The sequence below is a fragment of the Falco biarmicus genome, chromosome 8, assembly GCF_023638135.1.
Source record: "Falco biarmicus isolate bFalBia1 chromosome 8, bFalBia1.pri, whole genome shotgun sequence".
Lineage (NCBI taxonomy): Eukaryota > Metazoa > Chordata > Aves > Falconiformes > Falconidae > Falco > Falco biarmicus.
Window position 1 is genome coordinate 9,502,089 of NC_079295.1, and position 25,033 is coordinate 9,527,121.

Here is a 25,033-nt window from a genome sequence, read left to right on the forward strand (position 1 = left end):
GCGTTCATGTCATGCACTCTAATGTAGTTTAAAGGAGAAATTTCACTTGTGTGCAATTTGGCGAGGCATTGTATAGGGGTAGTAGATGTGTTTGAGCACAGACTAGGATGCTTTGCAGGGAAGGCAGAGGGGAATACTTACTTTCCTGTTCTCATAGGAATGTGGTTAAAGAGCTTGTTGAATCATCATCTCTTTTTCTTGTCTGAGAGAGATGTTTGCATAGTATTTAAATCCGCAATGCAGTAGATTGATTTCCTGTTTTCAGATCACTGGCCTAAAACTTAGTCTAATGTTTTTTCCTAATAAATGGGATTGCTGTGAGCTCCTGCGTTTTCCCTATTTGACCCCAAAGCTGGCAGTGTTTAAAGGTACAGTTTGGGCTATCCCGGATGTGTAAATGAGCATCATGCTGCCTATTCTATTTCATAACAGACTTTCCTCTCTCCAGAGCTGTTAAGATGAGTAAGGCTATGACCTTAATGAAAATAATTTTGTTGTTTGATGAGGAAGAACACTGAAGTGGGAATAAACTGATACAGTATCAAAGAGCACACAGCTGTTTTTTCTAGCTTATTAATAAACGGTGAATGAGGTTTTAAATGGTGAAAGTAAAATTACGTTAATACCATTGAGCAAGTGCTAAACACACAGTACAATACAGGTTTCTGATTATTTTATTGTTACCTAAGGTTTTGACTTGATTCTCCTACCTCCTCAAGTCTCTAGGAAAGCTGGCAAGTACAGGCTTGTTTTCCCACAAATACATGAATCTCAAAGCACATAATCTCAATTTTTCTTATATACGTATTATGCTTCCTTAAGCAGGATTTCCACTTGGCGATTGACTGTACTTTAAGCTGGTGATTGTCCTTCACACAGAAATGTTATGGTCACTATTATAAATGCAGACTTCCTGAGACTAGATTTGAAGCATGTCCTTGGGGAGGAAGAAGTTCTTGTGGATCTTTGAACAGTTTTCTGTCTGGTGGAAATTCAGGTCCATTGGGAAGTTTCTGATGTTGTGCAAAGAAACTGTGAACTGAAAAATGGTTCAGAAGACACAGCGTACTAAGAAAATGCATGGCATTTGGTATTAAAATGCAGTTTTCCAGTCTTGCCTGCATTGGTGAAGCATGTCCTCTTCCATCCTTGTTGGTGATACCACCACTGTCAAGATGCCTGAACTGTAGGCAAAAAGGCTCATGCCCTGCAAAAGAGCTCTGGGGCATTCTGAATACAGTGAATAAGAATGCACAGAGGTTAGTTGTATTGTATTCACGTTGTCTTCCCCGTTTGACAAATCTGTACAGTAAACATGATTTGACAGCATTTTTCGTCCTGAAAGTGTTCTGCGTTCAGATCCCTTGTAATGAGTCTTGACTTAAATGGGTCAGGAATTCGAGACTCATTATGCTCCTTGCTCCTGTCCCCACAGCACTGGTTGTTTGGTTTGCTGGTTTTTTCTTGCACTGCTGAGAAAGAAGCTGTTGAGTACCCCGGCTGTACCCCAAACGCCCCTCTTCCTTTGCTGGGCAGCTTTTCCTGGGCACATGCTGTGGTGGGCTCTGGTGGCACTTGGCATGGCTTTTCCCTGGCATGTTTGTGTGTGTGGAGCTGTGTGGCTCAGCCAGAACCCAGCAATGCATGTCTAAATGTTCTGTGTTTGCCTTTCTCATCTAAATGCTGTTTTTTTCCCTTTTCTGTCTGTAGAAATATTATGGTCTGGATACTAAATGGGGAGACATCGAGCAATGGATGGTAGGCCTTCATCAACGTAGCTAAACAGCTTTTACGTGTTCCATATAGTTCATAGAGTTTGAAATCCCACGAAGTAGGTATTTTTATGTTTTGGAAATGTGAATTCCACTGTCATTGCAAGTGCTCTTGCAGTCAATACTTGAAACGTGGCTTTTGATCAGCTTAAAACTGGTAGGGATTTGGATAGAGCCATCTTTTTTTACAGGCCTCTGTCTTCACTTGAACATTAGATTAGCATATAGACTTGTTAAAACTACTTGTGGTACGAGGAATGCATGTACTCATTTTACTATTTGTGTTTTTTGTTACAATTTGAGTTTTCTCAAATCTGCCTTCAGGTGAATTTGGGGCAAGTTTTATCCTTGCGTCTTCAGCTACCTTTGTACTTAACTGGCCCAAGGGTACTCTTCAGTATGTTATTACTGCTCCTGTGGCAGTGCTCGCTTTTTCTGGTAATACAATGGCCTGGATTTCATGATTTGCTAAGCCAGTTGATACCAGATACGGACTTGGCCGTTAGCAACATCTGACTGTTTTAACACCCGTGATACAAGTGCAAGATGTTGCTAAAGAGCTGGAAGACGGTGGCTCCAAATGTTTTTCAAACATAAGTTTATGAAATCGCTTATCAGTGATGACACATGAAAAGTGTTGTTTGTGGCCTTGCCCTACAAGCTGAGTGGTGCACACTGAAAAAGGCAAAACTGAACAGTTGGCTTCCAGTGTGGAAGATAACTTTTCATACTCCCTGACTTCCTTGACCTTTTGTAATTAATTGGAATAAATGCTAGTTTGCTCTATGCCTTCTTGAAAGCCTGCTGCCATATGGTCCAGCCATCCTCCAGGATGCTCTGATCTCACCAATAAGCCATGAAGTCTCTTCAAGTCCTTGTTTGGTGAGCTTAGCTCTACCTTGCTAGGAATTCCCTTGCTTAGAAATAAATTCAACCTGTGGAATCTTTTAACCACAATGTTGAGCCCCCACCCCCACCCCTCGGGTTTTATTGCTGTTTCTAAATTCCATGTAAAATGAGTTTGTTAAAATCAGTTAGTTGAAACACAACGCATCCTACAGCATTTCCAGCATTAACACAGCCTTTGGGTGGCACAAAGCAGCGGTGCTGTGTGTCTCAGAGGCTGTAAGCAGAGCACAGATGCTTTTGGTCTGGAAGAAGGGGCCAGGCTTTGTCCCTCTGGGATACGCTAGAGAGACACTGTTGTCCTGCCACATTATTTCAAACAGAAGATTTTTGAGATTTATTTGGAAGGACTGCAAACTGGAAAGCCCAATTACAAAAGCACTGTAAGTATGCTGATACCCAGATGCAGAGAGACGCACTTGAAACATTTTTTGAGATAGAAATAAAGGTGTCACTGCATACAGTTTTCTACAAAAGTAATGAAAGTGTGTAGCAGCATAAAATGGAGGAGAAGCAAGCTGGGATCACAAATGAGGGGAAAAAATGCGTTTTCTGACCTGACAAGGTGTCACCTTCCATTACTTGGTTTAATCTTTCTGACTCCTAAACATTGCTGAAGTTCACTGTGTGTTTCTGAAAGCACTGTGGTGTGTCTGTCCTTTCAACATTTCACTCTGGTTTTTTTCTCTGCTGCCTTGGTAGGAAGACAGTGAGCGTTATTCCCGTAGAGCCCGAAGGAATGCCTCGGTTAGTATATATTTTTGCTTTTTCTTTTTAGCTAGACATTTCAAATTAAGAAAACAGACGTGTATAAGGCAGTTGCTTTTTAAAAGAAAGAACAAAACAAGTTCTCCCCACCCCAGGCAAGTGAAAACCCCAAAGCCACTTCCTGACTTCTCTGCCCTATCCCCAGTCACTCTGGCCAGGGAGTTTTTGCAAATGTGCTAGAATTAAGGGGGGGCAGGGAGTGGAAGGTGGGGAAATAACCTCCTTGGAGTGTTTAATGTTTGTTTATTCAGACAGTGGGCCAAGAGCATAGAGCAAGGAGCTCCCAAGCAAGCTTGTCATTCATCCTGTAGTAAAATGCTTGACAGTTTATTGGGCAGGGTATGATTTCATTTACTATCTGCTTACGGTTTTAATGTAATTCTTTTTAAAGACGTTTATTTTGTATGTCTCTTCTTTCCTTCTGTCACATCAAAGTCATCAGCATTTACTTCGCTGCCTGTTACTTGTGTTCTTTTCATTGTTTTCTTGTCTTTATACTTTCTTTTGGTAGGCTTCGGATGAAGATGAGCGCATGTCAGTGGGTAGCCGTGGAAGCCTGAGGGTTGGTAAATTATACAATTTAAGTGTGCATGTGTGTATACTGATGTTGCTGTCCTCCTGTACCACCAGACTGGTTATAATACTCTGATATTATCATTCTTCCAAGGTCTTGACATATTCCACGTTCAAGGCATATGGGGTTTTGTTGAGTACATGTAGGTCAGTAATTCTTCCAGCCAGGGGAATTGTCAGATTGCTGTGCGCTTGTGCAGGAACACCAGCAGAGCATGTGACTCTCTAGAAACCTTTCTGGTAAAGGCTGTTTGCTGTTACTGTTGCAGGAAGTACTTAGCCAAAACCTTGGTAGATGTAGCTATTTTTTGTACGCACACTGTAAGCTCTCACATTTTATTACTGATACTGAGAATTTGGGAAGAGGAAGTGCTAGCTTACTCCATGAACAATGTTTATTAGCTCAGGAAAGCAAAAAGAAATTATCAGTGAGAATAAGTCCTTTTGAATGGCAGGGGAAGGCTCTCCTGAAAACTGCTGTAGAGATACTTGAAGTTCATCTGCAGACTTGAGTTTTGTGGAGGGAGGGGTTAGTAGGGCACAGACTGCTGTAGTAGTGCACCAGTACTCATCTGTAGGAAAAGTTCAAACAGTTTTTTTCCTCAAAATATCTGGAAAAATACCGTATGGATAATACATGTGTACAAATCTCCACTCCATTCTAGCATAGATACAGTCAGCTGTTGTAACTGTGAAGACAGTTTAAGCGATTTAATGGTTGTGAATGGTTAATGCTATTGTCTCGGCATGTGTTGATAGTCTTCAGGAGACATCAGCTCTCATGGCTTCTGAGACCTATGGAGAAGCACTCAGCTAACCACAAAACCAGAACAATCTGTAACAGCACTATGGAGGAAGCTCTCACAGTCCTGAATGTGAATCAGCTGCAACTAGTTTTTGTTACGGAGTCATTGTGCCTAAAACTGTTGTATTTGAGAATAATCTGTTCTTCTACTAATTTGTTCTTCTACTGATGTTGTCCCTAACTTATTAGTAGCGCTAGTTATGTGGGTTAAGCTGGATGATCAGGTCTATTTTTATAGAACAAGCAAGACCTATATCATTCATAGCAAGACCTTTATTTGTAATCCTTAGTCTCTGGCTTCTATGGAGACTTCATGCCATAAATTTGGGGATTTTTTCCTCTTTAAAAATTTGCTAATAGTTACCTAGGCTAGAACAACTACTTCTTTTTGTTTGTTTGTTTTCCTGAAAAAGTATCCCCAAAAGAACAGGATTGAGTGGAACACCTGATATACCTCTGAAAGAATCTGGAAGATGAAGAAAAGTAGGGAAAAAAAACCCAACAAAAACACCCCAAAAAACCACTACTGCAGAGCCTGCTCAGTGATCCTAATAGAGTTCACTGTAAGACAGCACAAGATGCACTTTTTAAGTGTTGCATTGTTCCCTTTTTTTTAGTGGAATCTTTATTGCTACTTACGAAGTGCTGTTAAAATTTTTATTCTTTAAGGTTACAAACTTATTTGAGTGCCTTTCAAAGATAGAAGGTGCCTTAAAGCTCCAAAGATTTGATGAGGAAAAGCTTATCTTCACGGATGAATGCAAAACCTGATGTTTATTTTACTTGGATTTGGGCATGTTTATGAAAGTGTATTTGGAGGGGGAAAAAATATCTCTAAATCAGTTGAAATTTCAATTCTTTCTATTTAGAAGGTGATTATGATACAAATGGGTTGTTCAACCGTGGCCTTAACTGTGTGCCCCTTGATGTGGCAAGATGCAGGCACACTGGCACAGTACTTACAGCGGGAGCTCTGTTCGTCTGAAACACCTTTTGTTCATGGAAAACCACTACTGATTCCTTTTGATGTGTTTTTGTAATATTTAACAATGAAACAAAGGATCATATATTTTAACAGCAGAAGCTTTGTGTTCTGCTTTCCCCACCATCCCTTGAGAAGAAGGCTTCTCTGACTTTTTTTTTTTTTGTGGAGCAGCCAGCCTGGGCTGCCAGCATGCCTTCAGGCTGCAATAACCACTGGTGGTCTGGTCAACAGCAGCCTCCAGCTGTTCATGGGATGGGCCATAAATACCTAATACTTTTGCAAAGAATGTCCTTTTCTGACAGGAGGATCTGGTTGAAACTTTTTATGCTGGTATTTCTAGTGATGTTGCACAGACTCCCACTTGTCCCCATAAAGTAGCATTCGGTGAGTATCTTATGCAAGCTGACACTTAGGCATGCACAGGAAAAGAGTTTTGACAGAGCTTCCTTCCCTGATCCAAGTGTCACTGGGATTGTAGAAGAAACTAAATATTTGCTAGTCTGAACTGAAATTTGCCCTTCTACATATTTTAGTAGCTTTATTCATGATGAATTGATAGTATGTACATTGGTCATTTTACCTAGTGTGGGTTTATAGCAAATGCTTTTAATAGTTTGACCACATCTCTGTCTGGCTATTTGTGAAGGTTTGGCTCTTGCTGTGTGTGTTTTCAAAACAACAAAGTAAAAAAAAAAAATAAAAAAAACCCAACAAACCAAAAAAAAAACCAATGACCAACCTAAACAATTATCTCTGAGGAGTAGGGTTCAGTTTGGCTTCTGAGCTATTTTAGCATGAAGAAAGCACTAAAAGCTATTGCCTTGTGTCCACAAAGGGTTTATAAAACTAGTCAGAGAATTCTGAATGCTCTTCCTGTTCTGGATATTTGAAAGCTCTCCCTCCATCGCTGCAGGATGCCATTGTGACTGATCTACAAGACTTTGAATTTCTGAAAATTGATCTTGCATCTTTGGCACTTGGGCTCATAGCACTCTGAGAGGCTGGTGGTGTTAAGGGTTGCTGCTTTTCTGTACAAGAAGTTTTCAGTTAAATGAGCCTATTTCAGAAATCCTTTTCTCCATAAAACTTTACCACCCTCCTAATCTGGGTGGGTTTTATACTCTGGATTTTCTCCTAGAGTATTGTCTAAGTGGTTGTCTGTACTGCAGGCACCGGAGATCTGCTGAGCTAGCTTTTGGGGAGCTGGCCCGGATGCATCTGGCAGAGCAACCATCAATATGGACTGCAAAACCACCTGAGATGTTGATTAGACCAGGCTAGCAAATTGATTTAAGCTGCATAGCTGTGACTGTACTGTAAACTGTGGCCTAGTGTGTTGATATAATGCTAGCTTGAGTGTATCTCTGACTCCTGCCAGCAGATCCTCAGCTGTGATGAAAGAGCATCTTTAATAGTTTTTCTGTGGCTCATCCTGAACCCATCAAAAGTGTTCCCTCTCTTCAGAAGTTCTGCTAGCTTGATTCTTTATCGTGCAGTTTTTCTTAGGGAAGCTCAGTAACATCATTCTGTGTTTGTTGAGACACTTGAGACTCTTTAGTCTCTTTTATACTGCAGGTGTCCTTGTTCTCCCACTTCTCAGCTGGCTGTCTCTATTCTGACACCATCCAGCATGAAATATTCTTGTGTTACTAATCACTCATGATGAAATTTGTGCATTTTCCTTCTTGTGTTTGCTTCAAGGTTCCCGATTTCTGGCTTTGTGCAAGAAGTCCTGCATTATCAAAGTTCTTTAGTTGTGATTTATATTGCTGTGCCTGGTTGTTGGGGGTTTTTTTTTTGTTTGTTTTGGAGGTTTGTGTTTATTTGTTTTGTTTTGGGGGATTCTGTTGATTTCTGTAACTTGCTTCAGTGTTTTCCTTTGTATTCTGATTTTTCTTTCCTCTCATGCCTTTACAGTCTCATTTGGAATATGCCAGCACCTACCCAGTGGTGAGAATAGTCTGCAAGTTGCAGTGTGTGTTAAAAACTAATCATGAAGAAGAAACTAACATGAATTGTGATAGTTGGACTGAGATAAGGGATGATCTAAAATAATCCTGAGGCAGTTTGTGGTCTGTGATGTGAAAATACTGCTTCCCTCGCCTGCTGTTCTGACGCAGTTCAGATGAAAATCGCTGAATGATTAGAGGGACTTAAGCTAGGCCTAGTTCAGTAGCTACCATTACAACAGAGCAGAATGGCTTTTATTTCCCCTAACAGACTTTCTCTGTTACAGTCTGTCTGTCCATTGTTTGACCAGGTATGTCTGGTTTTATTTCAGCATAAATGTGAAAAAGAATAAAACTCGCACAAACTCGCTCTGAATAGATCTAGCAAAAGTGACAGGACAAATACTCTGCCTACCAAAGCTGTAGCTTGTGTATTGAGCTGTCAGCTTTGCTTTGGAGGACAAAATCAAACTCTGTAAGTAATAATAGGAGGAGAGCAACTATTTGCATTGAACACGTTGGAGATGAAGCCGACTCTAGGAAAAACAAAAAGGATGTGGAAGGGGGAATGAGGATTGGGACTTCAAACTTAATTTTAAAGAAAATTTCCTTGTACCATTAGCAGGGATGTCTTGTGGCAACACTGTGTTGAAATAGAGGTGTCTCAGATCTGCAGAAAGCAAACTGGGGAGAGCAGTTTTTTACAGACTCTAGCTTTTTCACTCTCCTTCATTCCCTGTGCTATTTCACATTAGGAATGCAGTGTATCTATTTGTGAGCGACCTATATACAGAAATAGTTCAAACACATTTGGATTTTGCATGGATGTATTGATGTAGTAAGTGTAGACAGCTGGTAGCTCTTTTAATTGACTTAACCCAGCAAGCGTGAATGATTTTAACTGTGGCTACTAAATTTAACAGCACTATCATCACTTTTAACAATATTCTTTAATAAATGGTCAGTTGACTTTGAGATTTGATTTTTTTTTCATTTGTGCTCACTGAGCCGTGTTGTGTAGAGCTGGAGGAAAACTGGACTGATGTTTTTGCATGTTGATATGCATGCTTGGCTATGGATGGGTGCACATAAACTCATTGATCTTTTCATCCTGCATTCTTAATCTCACTGCAGGCTGGATTAGAGAATGAGAGGACCAAAAAGAAGAACTACTCCAAAGCAGTATGTATCTTGACTGACTGTCTCAGCGGTTTTTGCATACAAAACTGCTGTGATAGGACAAAGAATACGTGAAGTTTGTTGGCTCTAAGAGCTCACCAGCCTAATGTCAAGGATACGGTGTAACTATTGGGACTATGTCTGTGAGAATACTGAGCATCACTTCATCTGCAAAATGTGGTATAATTCAAAGATGTCAGTGTTGTACATGAAGAGCATCTTGAAAAACTCAAAAGCTGACCTAAGCTTTAACATTAATCAGAAACAGATGATACCAATAGAACAGGTATGTAGTAAAGACTGCATCTTTCGTAAAGGTAGTTAGAATATATATGTAGTACAGCAAATTTTCTTAAAGGTAGTCCTAGGTAGTATCAGTGCCTTACTAGCACCTGTACAAGTAGGGCACTACTTAAAGCACCACAAAGCCAGAAATGGATGGAAGGTAAAAGAGAATGTGCTTTTACGCAGTCAGGATTTTAGGTGAATCTCATGGGGAACAATTCCAGGGAGGGAAAGAGCGGACAAGATGGGGCAAATTGGTGTACCGCTACTGCAGAGGGAGGGCTACTCATAGCAGAAGGAGGTTGCTGGGCTGGGTTGGGGTTCTTCAGTACATTGGAAAGGAGCAGAGAATTTTCTGAGAAATGGAAGTTGGATGTGTGATTGAGGAAGCCTGAAGAAGCAGCGTTAGCCACAGTCTAAAGTAAAAGATGTTACAAGTATAAATGGAGATAATGGCAATGAGAAAATTTTCTGCATCTGTTAAAAGCAAGAAGAAAATATGGAAAAGAATAGGGTCAGTTGCACATGAAGGGACAAGTAAAATCTGTATGTTTTAGCCTCCCCAGGATGCAACTGTCTTTGTTCTAGTTTTCATAAAGGTTATGATCAGATAATTAACATGTTAATGTAGCGTAGAACAAAGGTCAGCAAGGTCCGATAAAATTGACCCTGTTCTTTAAGAGTGTCTGGAGCATTTGGATTCAAAAATGCATGCTGGAGAGGATGGGTCATAGAGACAAGGGAAATGACCTGAGCTATGGGGCTTCAGTTTAAAATCTGAAGGATACAGGGCAAATACATTTAGAAGTGCCTGAAATCAAGTGATAAACAGTTAACCTGGATTTGTGGAAAATTAATTGCGTCAATTCAACTTAATTTCCCTAAGCAAGGTAAATATTTAAGGGCATAAAGGAAAAGCATTAGATGTGACTTCATGGCTCTTGGTTGTGTCTCTACAGTGCATTAAGTGAAGCCTTGGGCAAGATGTTCTTGTAAAAGAAATGCACTGTTAGTTGAAACATAACTGTTAGAAAATGAGACAGCTGGAAAGGATCTCCTCTGGTCTCTTGCATCTAAGGCAGCATCATCTGTTTTTAAAGGAGAAAGAGTTCTACAGGAGTCTGTATTGCCTAGCTGTCCAAATACAGGGAGTGAAGGTGGGTTTCACATGTGGGGTTAGAATAAAAATACTGATGAGACAACTTCTCCATTAAATAAATTCATTATTTAATGGAGAAGTAAAAATAAATGAAGTAAAAATAAATGAAGTAAAAATAAATGAAGAATGCCACATTTGGGAAAAAGTAAATACACTATTACAGAGTAAGGAATTCTGCATAGGAGTGGCTCAGATAATGATCCAAGGTTACTTTTAGTCAATATTACATAGCTGAAAAAAAGGCAAACAATTCCTCAGTGTAGTAATGAAAGGTAATTGGTCTGCATGGTGCTGTTGGGGCTGCAGCTGGAGTGTTGCTTTCAGTTGCTGAAGATTTTTTTTAACCATTCTTCAAGAAAGTATTAAAAAAATTCAAAGAGCTGGAAAAAAAAATGGAAAGAAGCCAAGGTGCATAGCCTGAGAAGGCTATAGCAGTATTTCAAACCAGTTCTTCCTGAAAAAAGAAACTGGATGTTGGCCTTCCATTTGCAGTGATAATATTGCACTTCAGTAGAAAATCTTTAGTTTTCCCAGACGTTGCTTTACCAGCTTGTGTCTAAACTGGTTTCTAAGATAATTTGTTTAATTTTTCCGTGGAAGCTCCGGTGTAGTATATGATGAATATTTTGTTTGAAAATTGATTCAGATTGGGTTTAGTGGATTTTCATTTTGGGAATGCATTAAAACTTGGACTTCAAAACTTAATAGAAATGCTAATAAAATTTCCACTAAAAATACCACCCCAAATAGAGAGGGCTTCCTCATTTTCAATGCTAAAGCAGGCCTTGTTGTGTAGTGATACCAGAATAGTGAATTACTTGAGAAATCTGAGCTTTTAATGGTATTGATTGAGGTGACTTCTGCGTCTATCCTCTTTTTCTTGAACACCATGTTTCCAGACTAAAAACTGCATTGTAGTGATAATTTTCTTTTATTCCTGACCGTGCTTGTGAAATGCTCCTTCTGAGCCTGGTTTTTTGCCTCCTTTTAAGAGAAAACATCTTAATGACAACGAGGCAGGCTATTGAGTGTGATGGAGGGCAGCTGAACTGACTGAAATTTCTTAAGTCTTTGGACTGCCACACAAAATACCGGGATATGGCAGATGGTCACTGTCTGGGTTTAATGTTGATGTAATTGGGGAAAGCTAAAAAGAAGAGATTTCATACAGCGTTGCATGTTTACTAAACTGAATGTCTCAAATATAAACGTAGAATTTATTCTTCTGCTACATTTTGTTGCTTTTTAATGCCTTAGCTGCCAGAGGTAAAAGTAACTACAGTGATAAATTTCTTTTATCATAGTCCATCACACTTGTTGCCCGCTTTTTGTTCTGTATTCCCTTCACAGTGTTTGAAGAGACAGGTGCTCTAGTGCAGTAATAATAGGGGAAGCAAAAGTGTTTCTTAACAAGAAAAAAAGGGGTCAGAAAAGGCAAGCAGGAGTATCCTTGACATTTTTGGCTGGTATACAGGTACTGACAGGCACACAAACGTTCATGTCCTCATGTTTGAAATCATGACCTAATCCTGCACTTCTCCTGTACCTGGTGTATCTTTGAAAAGTTCTCTCTCTGCCTTTGCTTTTCATAAGTAATGACCTTTGCTAAAAATTTCCTTTTGGGTCTGCATCATTTTTTTACTCTCCTTTTTTTCCCTTTTCCTTGCCTTCCATAACAGACCAATGGTTATGAGGAAGATGTGTATGGATCATCCCAGAGTAGAAAATCTAGCAGGGTTAGTAGATGATTTATATTGCTATAAAATCTATTGCTCTATTTAATGGGATTAAAGCTAATTAGCAGATTCATTTCTGTGGTAAAGCAGGTTTTTCCTGTCTTGCATGTTGTGGGTTTTGCAGTTTGTCAGATGTGGAGCTGCAGCAATAAGCCATCTAAAATAATTTTAAAAATTAGGCCATGAGTGGGAAGAGAAGTCTCTGAATTTGGTACAAGTAGAACTTGGAAGCCAGAAATGCTTCATTTTTAACTTTCACCCAGTTTTGTTTACATTTTGACAAGAACTGGTTTGGCAGCACCTGGCATGGAGGTTTCCCCTGTGCTGGTCAGCAGAATGATTGTTTTCCAGCCTGTGTAACATGTTCATGTTGTGATCCAACACTGAAACTCCCAAGCTTCACCAAAAATTTAGTCCATGTCTTGGGATTTGCATTTGTAAAGTGGACTTTGGATTTTGAATTTTCCCCAAATGTCTGCTGCTTATTTGAAGTTTGCTTAACTAAATACCATTTTTTTTTCGTTTTTTCTTTCCTATTGTATAAACTGTATCCTAAGATTTCTCGAAACTCCCAAAGAGGTGAACAAGTGTTGCTGCTTAGCTACTTACCATTGATGTACTTCTATTTCTAGAAATATTCTTGTCAAAAAAAAGCTTAATTATTAACTGACTCCATAGTGTGTATGTGGGTCACAATGTTCCCTTCTGTTCCAGCACAGTGTTTTGTGTCAATTACAGGAATTAATTGTCCTGCTTTGTTAAATATTGGGGTTTGCAAATTATTTAAAGGTATTGTCTCAAGTGGAGCCTGAGTGAGGAGGCAGGGAAGGGAACAGTTTTTTCCTTGCCTTTTATTTTATCAAAGGCAGACAAAAGCTCAGAGCCTGTTGATATTTATGCTATTAAGCTTCTAAAGCAATTTAGTGGCATGCAGACTAAAGCTCTGTGTTTAGGGGAAAAGTAAATTACTTCTAAGACTCCATTTAGCTACGTGTTTGAGCAATACATGCTAAACATGAGATAGACTTAAATGAGCTATTTGTAAGCATGAAGTTAAGCAGGCGCTTGTATAAATAGTGAAATGGGACCTTATATTTCATGTCCATTTAAAATTGTTTCTTCCATAGGGTTTTATGCATTTAGTTTGCATATATGGATAAGAGACAATGAAATACTGTTGCTTAAACCGATAAGAAAACAGTATGTCCTGTTGTTGGCACTCGTGCTGAACTGCTTAACAAGTTCAAGGAACTTTATTATGTAGCACTTCTGACAAATGATGTTCTTAGTCTTTAATGACATACTCCAGAGCTGCAGGAAGAGCAAAATATCTGTAAGAAAGTCATCCAGGGAAAATAAGTTGTTTGGTTTCCATTTAAATGATTTTAAATCATCTTGGTTTTAGGGTTTGCAGCATGGAAGTTTAGTCTGTGTAGAGCATAATTGTGGCAACATCTTTAGTTCCTTGTGGCTTTCATTATTAAGTGTAATTTAGAGTAATCATTGCTTAGAAGGGGGAAGAACGTTTAGGGAAACAGAATAGCTGAAACTCCAAAACCAGTTGATGCCAGTCTTGCTGCCATTCACCCGCAGGAACACTCTCTCCAAAACCTCCAAACCTAAACGTAAAGATTGTCAAAGTGACAATGAAAAACTAAGAGGAGGAAAATTCTTCAGTGCAGCAAGGAAGTGATGAGTCTGCTGATAATAGCTGTTTCCAAAATAGGTGTCCAATTTTAAGTCACAAAATGGAGCCATGTCTACATGGAGATCAGCCTTCATACACTGTACTTGCAGTATCACAGGTTGATTCCTTAAATATGAATCAGGAAAAAAGAAGCAGAAAGATGATTTTTTTTTTTTTTTGAGGTTGGGTTTGTCCTCAGCATATACCTGTGGTATTGTGTCTTATCCACAGATCTGTTTGCTTGCAGTGACAGAAGTCCAGTGTGAAAAGCAAACAAGTTACTTGTAAGTTGCCAAAGATATCCCTCATTTTTAAATGGAGTTAACACCTACATAGTTTATAGCGATGATGTAAGGATTAGTTAGGGTTTGTAAGAAGGCTGAGTAATTGCTGACTACTGGAAGCAGCGTATCTTGGTTGTCTGGACCCCCACAAAAAATGACTGGAGAAGTACACTGTTGGAGAACAGCTGTAAAAGGAGAGCTCTGCAGTGTAGCACAGAAGGTAGAGGCATGCAGATCTTCCCGAACAACCATTCCCACCAGCATGCACGCACCCATGGGGAAATAAGGAATCTAAACAGTGCCTGGGAGGCTTTGAAAATACCTTTGCAACTTGCGTGTTATCGCAGGGCTAGTTATAGGAGACTGCGTGAGCACAGAAGTCATTCCACAAGGGTGGGGATGCAGGGAGGTAACGTCTCCTCCCTTGGCCCTGCACGCTGGCTGTGGCAGCCTGGGCTCGCTCCTAAGCACGCCTTCCTGGCGTGGCTTTATACCCTGCCCGTTTGGCTCAGGGCTGCATCCGTTCCTGGCATGGCAAAGTAACTATTTTATCACATTTAAAATGTGTTTTTAGGCTGCCATTTCTCTGAGAATAAGGAAAATACCAAGGCTTCCTAGTATGTATTTTCTTTGGCTCCAAAAGATGCATAATTGCTTACATGGATTTCCAATCTGCATTGAAAAGACCTTGATTTGTACATCTAATATTTCTGCACATTAAAACCAGCTGATTATAACAATTTAAGTTGTTCATAATGTGTTGTTGCAGCCTTTCTTTAGACATGTAGCACATCTACGGGTGCTTTTTCTAAAGCTCTTAGAAGCTGAAATACTGAGTTCCACTCAATATTATAAATATCCTACTGCTGTCAGCCTTCCTGCACCCTGGGAAGCCCTACGTGTCTGCCTTGTGTTGAAGCGTTTGTGCAGCAGAAATTCTCACAGCTAATACACGACAGCAGAAAAGCTGAGCTGGCATCCTGCACTCCAGTACAGGTGCTGAGGCGGGTGAATGGAGATATTGTGTACCAGGCTAGGTAAATAAGGTAGTATTTCAGAGGCTAAAGGTGATTTTAAGTCCACTGAAGTTGTCAGTCAGTCACTATTGATTCTTTTGGTATTTAACTTGAAGTTGAATTAAGATCTCCCCATTCTTGGGGAGACCAAATAGGTGGACTGGAAGTACAAGGTTGGCTAGATGCTAGGTAAGAAGCTGCATAAAAGAAGGTGTTTAATGTAGACAGTCTCACTTCTTACAGAAAAGTTTTCTTTGCATTCAGTCTTGCCACACCTGGCAGTGGCAATTAGCCCTATCGTCTGCTGCAGCGGGACTGCACATGAAAATAAATAAATCCTTTAAGGCAGGAGCCTGGGTTTTTAAGGTATGAAGCTGTGATGCAGCCATTTATTCTGAACTTAAGTCTGGAAAATAAGGTTTCCAGCATCTTTTAAATAAAATGTTGTCGATTCTGTTTTGCAGAAGCTGGAAATATGCTGGTTAATACAGCTTCACTTACCTAGAGTTAGGATGAAACATAGGTGCACAAATTGCATATGTGCTACTGAAAGTATGGTCCATTGTCTTCCAAGTCCCATACAAACCATGTCCCAACAGCATACTGTCTCGTTGGGCCATAAGCAACGAGAGAGGAGGAGGGAATGTGAGGATTTGAAACCTTTTCAGTGGAAAATAAACCAAATGGGGGTATTGTGTATAAGATGCTGTAGGGATAGAGGAAAGGCCTTTTGTATATTTAAGTAAACTTCTACCTTACAAATAGAAAGGGCACACGATTTTCACACATCCTTGTACCTTTAATGCAGTTACCTCTTCTTTTTGCATCTGTGACCACTTTAATCCCTTGCAGTTTGTAATCACGTAATTTACTTTTTGCTTCCCATTTAGAGGAATTCAGAAGGTTCTTATGTTGCGCAGCCAAGTTCTTAAGGGTTTTTTTTTTGTCTGTTATTGATGCAGGCTTCGTACTACTCAGATCTGGGTCTCCACAACAGCAGCAGCTATGCTTCCACATCTCAACCTTCTTCCCAAAATGGAAATTGGGTCTGTTGCCCTCTGGCTTTACCTGGCCTGGACTTGTTCTAACTTCATTTGGATAATACAACCTCTTGTCCTTAGGAATTAATTTGGACCAATTGTCAAGAGCCTCTGTAGCTCTTTTTACTTAAAAGATCCCCCAAACCAACAACAAAACCAGTAAACCCAAAACCAGAAACCCAAACCAAACAAAAAAAGCCAACCCAAACCAGACCTTTTAAGATGGTAATGAGTAATGGAAAGCGGTTTTAAAATGAGCACAATTAATTTCCCTTTGCTGCTTCTCCCTTTCCTACGGTTACTTTGTTTGCTTTTGGCCTCAGTTGGTCTGGCAAAACAAGGGAAATCACTCTCTTCCATTTGAGGCAACTTCTTTGCTCGCTGTGTCAGTGTAGCAAGCTTAAGACAATCTATCTGCATAAAATGAAATTGCAAGCAAAGAATTCACAGGCTGCAAGAAGAAAAACCCCTGAAGCTTCAAGATCACCTGGGAGGTTGGATTGTCCTCTGTGTGTGGGCCAGTCAGATAGCCAGTCAGGTGCTATCAGAGCAGTGCTGGAGCAGTGGTCCGCAGCCTCTTCCCGATGGGCAGCTGCACGAGGACGTCGCCTGGTGTTTGTGGCGGCCGGCGATGGGGCACTGCAGATGTGGAGGAGGAGGGTGACTTGCAGCAGGTTGTTGCCTGCAAGCTGTGGGCTGGGGACCACTGCTGGAGCATCTCTTGCACCTAATGATGCCAGATAACAGCTTGCGCTCTCTGAACTTGATTGCTGCGTATTGTGAACGATGATTACTAACAGCAAAGTAATTTGTTTTATGGTGCTCTGACTTAAGTACTCATAATTTTGTCCTGAATTATGTAGGTTTTCTCTGCATTTTTGTTTAATAATGAAATACACAAGAGATGATCTTGCACTTGTGTGAAACACTTAAAACGTGTATCTTAAAACACTTCTGTCTTTGTATGTAGCTGCTCTTCTGCCTTTGGTTGAAGTGAGAAACGCCCTTTCTGGCTGCTACACATGAATGTGTGTGTGACAATAACAACTTAACAACCTAAAATTAAATAATGCTGTTTTGCTTTATGCATACTGTCGTGTCCTCCCTTCCTGTAGGAAATGCATGTGTCTGCTTGGTATTCTTAGTCTTTAGGAGTTGAGATCTAACGTTTTTATGGTGCAGATGACTAATATTCTCTATGCTGGGTTTCCTTCTGTTGTAGTTTAATAATCCTAACCTCTTATCAAGATGGTTAATTCTGCTGTAGGCGCTTTTTTTGTTTCATTTTCTATGCAAAAAAGTTTTGTGCTTGTTTTCCTCAGCCCTCCTTGCTGTACAGCGATGCCCTGCCAGCCAGAAGTTACAGGGTTTGTTGTACTAATGCTCTAAACACAAATGCCGAAGCCACTCACCTTCAGCCATGCATATGTTGTCTCCTACCTCTGTAGTTCCCGTTGGGTCCATTTGTTTCACACTCTGATGTCTGATGCATCTGAATGCACGTGTGCAATGGTGTTTGTACAGACCTGGATTTGCTGATGATCCTTCTGTTTATTCCTGTTGGAACTGTGCAACCACTGCTTGTGGGGTTGTGATGCTGCCACAGGCTTCTCTCTGGATGGAGACGATTGTTTTGGTGTGTTAGCTACAATGTGCAGGAGTGGGCCAGAGAGAGGCAACATCAATTCTTGCTGGTTGTGTAACAACTAACAAAAAAATCTGTTTAAAATTTTTTGTAGCCAAATTCCACCGTTTGTGTTTAAACTTCAAAGTGAGCTCAGATTTTTTTTTTTTCTCAAAGCTTAAAGGTAGAGTTTCCTACTCCCTCAGTGTTTCCTGAGCCACGCATTTATATGCTAAAGTGGAGCCAGTCTTAAAATGTGCATCTTCCTCCTCTCTTCTATTAAGTTAGTAAACTGGCTAGTAAGTGAAGTTCATCAGGTGTGGTTTTTTTCCCCATATTGCCAGCATCAGAAATGAAGGTTAAACAGATTTGAACAATTTAAGAATTGATGTAACCATTTTGTTGGTAGGCAGTATGAACTGTTGAATTGATGATTGGGAGAACGGTTAGAAATGCATGACTATGTGATGGACTGAGGGGGGGTGTGTGTCAGATTTTGCACGTGCCTCATGGCATTTCCTAGCTCACTGACTTCAGGTTGTGTTAGATCTTCACTTGCATGTTGCTTGTGGTTGCATACGGATGTCCCTGTCCTTGCACATACTGCTTATTCTCCAATGTCCTTCGTGCTGCACCTTGCGAGTTTGTAATTCACTGGACTGAAACCAGAAACTAGGTCTGCCAGTCCTGTTCTGACTCTGTCTTTTAATTGTAGGCGTCTGTGTATGACGAGAGCGTTTACAGTGGGAGTCGTCGGTATAGTGCCTCTAGTTCTCGTGCTGTAAGATGTTTTCTGCATTTCCCTGTTGTCTTGTCTCTGTCCTCCAGTAACCTGTGTGTACTAGAACGCAGCCTTTTCTGGGCTGAGGAACATGTAAGATGGACCATGGGAGGTTTATAGCCTGCTGTTGTAGGCAAAAGTATGAGCACCATTTCCGTGAGCTTCCATGAAATAACGAGTCATGACTTATCTACTGTTGTAATGCCTGGCCTCGCGCAGACCAGCTCTGGCTGGCACTGACAGAGCCCAGCCCTGCGGCGAGGGGAATTCAGCTCTGCCTCGCTCTTGGTTTGCAGATAAAACACTTTGGAGAGGCAGTACATAAAGTCCCTTCCCTTACCAAGATGTAATTCTTTTTTTGAAAACTGAGAATACAATTAAAACAAACAAAAGTAATTCACATCTACATTAGCACTTACCTGCTAGTATGTAGTAAAGGATTTTTGTGAATGTATGGCTTGCTTTGTTTTGTTTCTTGGGTTTATATTCTGTAGTGAGGTCTGGGTGACTGGTGATGATGTTTTCAAAACACATGCTCCTGTGAGTGGAGGGCTCTGTTATTTATGGGGAGCAACAGTATGAGGAATGACAATATAAATTGTTTTCTTTCAAAAAAAGAGCAGCTGCAGGACTCTATTTACAGATCAGAAGGCAGAAAATCCTCTCAGATGGGGCCTCTGCGTTGTGGTGAGCATTTGGGCCAGGCAGTACATCTGCTGCTGTTGTAATGGCCTGGAGAGGAGGGGAAAAAAAAACCAACCAAAAAAAAACCCAAAACAAAACACCACAGTCGTCTTTGATTTTTAGATTCTGCTCTGTGGGCCCACTGCTGATTCTGTCTGAGATCTTCCCTGATTATCAAAAAAACCCCAGTCAAACAAAAAAACCCCAAACAGCCTGACAAATAAACCACCACCACCTAAGACCTAACAGAAAAAAAGTGTCAAGACAAAGCATTGATACTGATTTAACCTTAAAAGTTACATTTTACTAGCTTGGAGAAGGAAACACTTTCAAGAATGCTTACTAAGCACTTGTTAGTCTTTAAAGGGCTATGCTATTCTCTTGCAATCACACCGATTTCACTAATTGGGCTGTGCATCTTACTGCGACTGACATTAAGCTTCAGATCACTCTGTTTCACAATTGTGCCTTGTTTTCGTTTGGCTACTGTGGAAAATTCATTGATACTTATCCTGTTGTGGCAGCCTGCAATTCGGTGATTTTGTCACTGAGGCTGTGCTGAACTGGTTGCAGCCCTTTGTTTGTATGGGATGTCTTCTTTTTTTTGAGATAAGTCTCTTGGAGGTCCCGACCATACACTTCTCTTGAGAGAAATCATTTACAGTGGGCTCCGAGCCCAAACACTGGTTTACAAGTCTATCAGCCACTGTTAATGGCTTGAGCAGGGAACACTGAATATAAGGTTGCTGCTCATTCCCCTTCCTCCATCCCACCCGGTGCCACAGGTATTTGGAAGCCCGTGCATAATGCAGCCTTTCCAGTTTCTGTTGCATGGTTGCCTGTAATAATGAGAGAGTTGGAGTACGAGGTTTTTGCCTCAACGGGAATGGCCTTGTCACAATTACTAAGGCTAGCTGTGGTTATTTTCATGTCTCTGAGCCTCCTAGAACTTTTAACCTGTAGAAGGTGTGCCATTTGGGTAGTTGTCCCCAAAGAATGTTTTTGGATGATCAGATGACAGGTGAACGCACAGGATGAGGCTGAAACTGGCCTTGCTTGGTCTCAGCCAACCGAACAAATGACACTTACTTCCATATTCTGCCCTGCAATACACAGGGAACAACTATAGAACAAATAGATCCTCTGAAACGTTAATATGGGACTCATCAGCAGTTAATACTTTTTCCCTGTCACGTGTTTCAAACTTATTTTACATCCTTGTTACATTAAACATAAAACAGCAGTGATGGTGCAAGGCTTCTGTGCTAGAACTACTTAATAAGAAAACAAAATCTAAATATTTACTTCAGTGCTTTTTGTTTTTAATTTAGGAATTGGCGTGTCTGTGACTGAAAATACTTGTAGACTTTGTGCAACAGTTCTAAACTGTGCATATTCTCATCTCTGGAATGAAGCTCAGTAGTTCAGGTGCATGAAGCCAGTGTCACTTCATATAGGACATCTGAGGACATGGCTTGGTCGTGTTCTGCCCTGCTTGAGGAGCTTGCTAAGGGCTGAATACCTTGGAACGTAATGCTTTGTGGCTAGTAGCTAAGCTTATGGTTGTACTGTAGCTGATGTTATTTCCAGCTTACCCTGTTATCCTCTGTTAGTACTGTAAGCTTAATTTTCATTTAATACTGTGCCGCTTTGTTAGCGTGGCTAATGATGCTGAAACAGTCTTCCAGTAGCTTGGGGAAGACCTGGCTGTCAGTGTAACTGGGAAGTCCAGGGAGTTCCTGTAATGGCCAGGTAACAATAGAAGAAACCTTAAAAAAAGACAGAGTACATGCATCTCAAAAGTGGGGTAATTCTTTAGATTTCAGTGGGTTTGTATCTGAGTAATAATCTTAAGTGCCTATAAAATAAATTCATAAAGGTTATTGGCAGCATAGTCTGAGCTGTTGAGCAGAGCAGTTCCTCATGCTTGTTCCTGTCCCTGAGCTGCCCCTGCCCATACATCGGTACGAGCTTTTGCCCGTGAAATGTGATGGATTGACATGCCTCTTCACAAAGGCTGCGTTCAGAGTTGCCTTGAGGCAGCAGCAATACAGAAATTGTCTGATAAACCTCAAAAACTTCTTTAATTCCTTTTTTTTCCTGAATGTATCAAAAACTTCCTTTTACATATGCATATGCATATTTCTAAGTACAAGATTGAGTGTGAAGCTGCTACTCTGAAATCTGTGAAGATAGAGGGAATAATTCTAAAATGCATTTCCAAAATAAGTTTTAGTTCAGTTTCCCTGACGCTTTAAACTTTCATTTCCCTTCTCTGCTTCCACTGAGTTATAACCTCTGGAAACAAAACAGTGTAGGCACATCCTTTGTCCTTGTCAGCAACAAGTCAGCCCTGTCTGTTCTGCATCACTGCTTAGATGTTTGCTTTTTAAGAAAGACTGAAATACTTTCTTTGGCAGGAGATGAGGACTGCAGGTGCTGGAAAAGCAGGAGAGGTGCTTAGTCTCTGAGCTGGTCTCAGTTTTCACTTTAATTACCACATAGATGGATGTTTCTTGCTTTGGCCTGTGGAGCACAAATTCATTTTATATGTGCAGTGTTGGAAATGTGGGAAGGTGGCTCACCAGAGAACCTCAGAGCGCTTGAAGAGTAGTAGGATTGAGCCCTTTGTGTAAAGACTGAGTTCTTTACTTGTGACTGGTGTCTTAAGATACATAAATAAATCATTAGTATCCTGTCATTCTAAGAATTGAATCAAGATGCTGCTTGGTATGTCAACTGGAATTGCTACTTGCCTTAATGTTTAAATTAACAGTTGAGGTGTCTGTTCTCTGACTTTCACTGCTATTCTTTTGTCTAGCTGCATGTAACCATTTTTGTAACTAACTTCAGATGTAATGCTCTAAATCTTCTTTCACTTCCCTTTCCAATTCTAATGCTTTTCTCTTTTCTCCGCTTGCTATTCTTGGTTTACCTGCAACAGCCTTCCGAGTACAGCTGCTACCTTGGTTCAGGATCTCGGGCATCTTCAAGAGCCAGCTCTGCTCGGGCCAGTCCAGTGGTGAGCTCCTCTATTTTTCTTTGTCCCTAAACTGCTTGATTTCTCTGTTCTTCAAGGTCTTTTTTGTACAAAGAGGGCACTGTCCCTTCTGAGATGGTTTATTATGTATGGTGTTAATTGGACCTTCCGGGAAATGCTGAGGATGAAGAAGTGGTGAACCAGCCAAGAAATTGCAAAAGTAATTTTTTTGATGAACATGCTTTTACAATAGAAAGTACACTTTGGATTCAAGTGACAATGTTAATTTTTTTCTAAGTTGGGCATAAAGCATGCTGGCAAGGTTATTGTGAAAAAGCTTGGGTTGTTGATGCTAGTTTGGTTATTAAAATCAGGAAACCCTAAATCTCACTGCATCATTCAAGTAGTTTAGTATCTCCACACTGTGCAGTATTTTGGTGTTGTGTTGCTGCAAAGCTGCAGGGCTATCCAGAGATTGGATTTGAACATATTTGTTGGGCTGTAGATTGCCAGGCACTGCTGAGTCTTTAGCATGGTGAAGCGCTAGAAGGATTACGTGTACTCAGCATGCCTAGCATCATGAATTCCTAAGCAGTCACGGCTGAACAAGGCTCAAATGCTAAAAAGCTTATCCAGCCCCTGTGACTGTAGTTGACCAAGTTATGTTTTTCCCCTGCTTTTTACAGATATAAAGTAATTGCCTTCTATTTTTTCAATAGCATATTGCTGCTTTCTCTTTTTAATTGTTCCGTATAGCTGTTTACAACTCTGAATATCTTTCCTGATTAATTTGAGAGCAAAGCTTGATAGTGTGGTGATAGCAGAGTGTGGTAGCACGTCTCTCAGAGGAAATGTGCAGCTTACAGTAAACTGTTCTGTAACAAAATTAATCTTCCGTGGAGAGTGAGTTTTGAAGTGTTGCACTGAGTTTCGGTAAACTGGCTTTGCTTCATGGAAGCGTTCCTCCTGGTGAAGTCTTAATATGCTTGTTCTCCTGGGACCTGTCACATACTGCCTACTGCATCCCCGAGATACAAAGTGATGAGGAGGGTTATACTGTAAATTACCACACACGATGTACTTCCCTAGTCATAACATCCTGTTGCCTTTGTTGCTTTGCTGAGGAGCTGAAACTTAAATACTGTAAGGACTAATGAAAAAAGAGTATCTGGATAGTCAGAGAAGCTACAGTAAGCTGTAACGCAAACATTTGGAGTGTTCCTCTTCAGTAAACACACATGGTCTGCACTAAGGAGTTGCTTTGTATCTCATGTCCCCTGGCATGCTGGTTCCCCCTTCAAACGTAGCCTGTGATTCAAAAACCTGGGCGCTATGGGGATTTTTCTCCCATGATTAGAACCGTGCAGTAGGTCTGCATCCCATGGTGAAGGGTGCCTGAACGCTCCACATGGGGTTACTTCTTGTCTTCAGGCAGGGAACTGGTGAGCCTCTGGATCATCAAGCCAGCGCTGTCCTCCTAACTGAGAAAGAGCCGAATATATTGGCTGGAGCAAAAGAAAATGGAACTGATAGAACAGAGCCATATGCTCTGAAGTTTTGGTGTTTATCTTAAAGGCAAGGGTACATCCACCTTTTAAAATTATTTATTTTTTTAAATGGTTTTAATTTTTTAAAGGGTTTTCATCAGATAATATATGGCAGCTGGTGAGCTATAAATAAATTAGTATTTTAATTAGTCCCTCAGCCCGAGTCCCTGAGCTGTGAGTTCTTGCAGTATGCATCTTACATTAGTAATACTTCTTAAACAGCTTTGCAAACTGAATTTCAATTATCCCCAAAGCAAAAAGTAATCAGAATAGCCAGGGATTCCACGGAAGTTTTAAGTGTAAGAATTGGGTATGCGTACATTGATGTTGGTTTTGTATGCAGTTTGAGTCATTCATGCAAGTTCCTTACGGTAATCACAAAATGCAGCTTGCCCCTCCTGGGGAGCTATAGGGGATTTTTTGGCTTCTATTTCTCTGCTCACGCTTTGGACCGTTTGTGTGCAAGTGGCTGGAGATGGTTAGCTGTGTCAGCGCCAGGCTGAATCTGCTCTGCAAGAAGGCTATAGGCACTATTTTTATTTTTTTTTTTAATTAGTGGTTTATTGCAGAGTGTGAAGAGCTTCTGTTATTTCCATGGCCTTGAAGAGCTGAGAGTTAACACCATAGTGGATCTCTAACCACTGCAGGCAGGGGTTTTGCTTTGCTGAGTGCAAGGTAGTATATAGGCCTTGTTAATGGCGTGGCATTGCTCTTAAAAGTTCTAATTACTACACGGGGTCAATGCAGCAGCACCCTGTGATTTTATTTTTGTAATTTTTTTTTCCTCCCCTGTATTAAACGGACAGTGCCTTTTCCTGTAACTTACATTAAGGAATCACTTGCCTTGTTTTTTACTAACAAAGGTTCCAAGGCGTTTTGGTAACATTTTCAGGTCTGTACTTGATTTTGGCAGTAAAGATGCTGAGAGCACCCTGTCTTCTCAGTGGGTTTAGCAGTGTATTGCTTCTGCTTCTACAGACCTGAAATGTCATCTACTTGGATAGAAGAATGAAGAACTCCTTGGACGATGGTGATAACTTGAAAGAGGAAAAAAGTGGCTGGTTTTATCTATATTGAGTCTACAGTAGAACTGTTGCTAACCCCAAAAACTGAGTTGTTCCATGCCTGAATGTATTGAGCCATATGCTTTCTTGATTCTGCTTTATATATATATATATTCTGGCATTTACACACATAAAGATTTGGTTCCAAGTTTACTTTTTAAATGGCTGGTAGAGGAGGAAGGAAAGGGGAAGTATCTGTTGGGTTGAAG

General features: G+C 40.5%; 1 protein-coding gene across 27 annotated transcripts in view; it reads left to right on the forward strand.

Annotated features, from left to right (window-relative positions):
* Nucleotides 1-25,033, forward strand: part of LRRFIP1 (LRR binding FLII interacting protein 1) — a 127,123-nt gene that overhangs the window by 73,058 nt on the left and 29,032 nt on the right. For 7 of the 27 annotated variants that reach the window (XM_056350600.1, XM_056350597.1, XM_056350579.1 and 4 more), the window contains exons 4-11: nucleotides 1,711-1,758; nucleotides 3,381-3,425; nucleotides 3,958-4,008; nucleotides 8,893-8,940; nucleotides 12,061-12,117; nucleotides 17,467-17,511; nucleotides 18,484-18,549; nucleotides 22,178-22,255. The exons of 8 other annotated variants lie outside the window; for them this stretch is intronic. In XM_056350600.1, the coding sequence (XP_056206575.1) occupies nucleotides 1,711-1,758; nucleotides 3,381-3,425; nucleotides 3,958-4,008; nucleotides 8,893-8,940; nucleotides 12,061-12,117; nucleotides 17,467-17,511; nucleotides 18,484-18,549; nucleotides 22,178-22,255 (438 nt within the window). Of the gene's footprint in view, nucleotides 1-1,710; nucleotides 1,759-3,380; nucleotides 3,426-3,957; nucleotides 4,009-7,699; nucleotides 7,760-8,892; nucleotides 8,941-12,060; nucleotides 12,118-17,466; nucleotides 17,512-18,483; nucleotides 18,550-22,177; nucleotides 22,256-25,033 lie in introns of those variants that run through there. 12 more of the 27 variants (XM_056350575.1, XM_056350576.1, XM_056350578.1 and 9 more) reach the window with 6 other exon arrangements.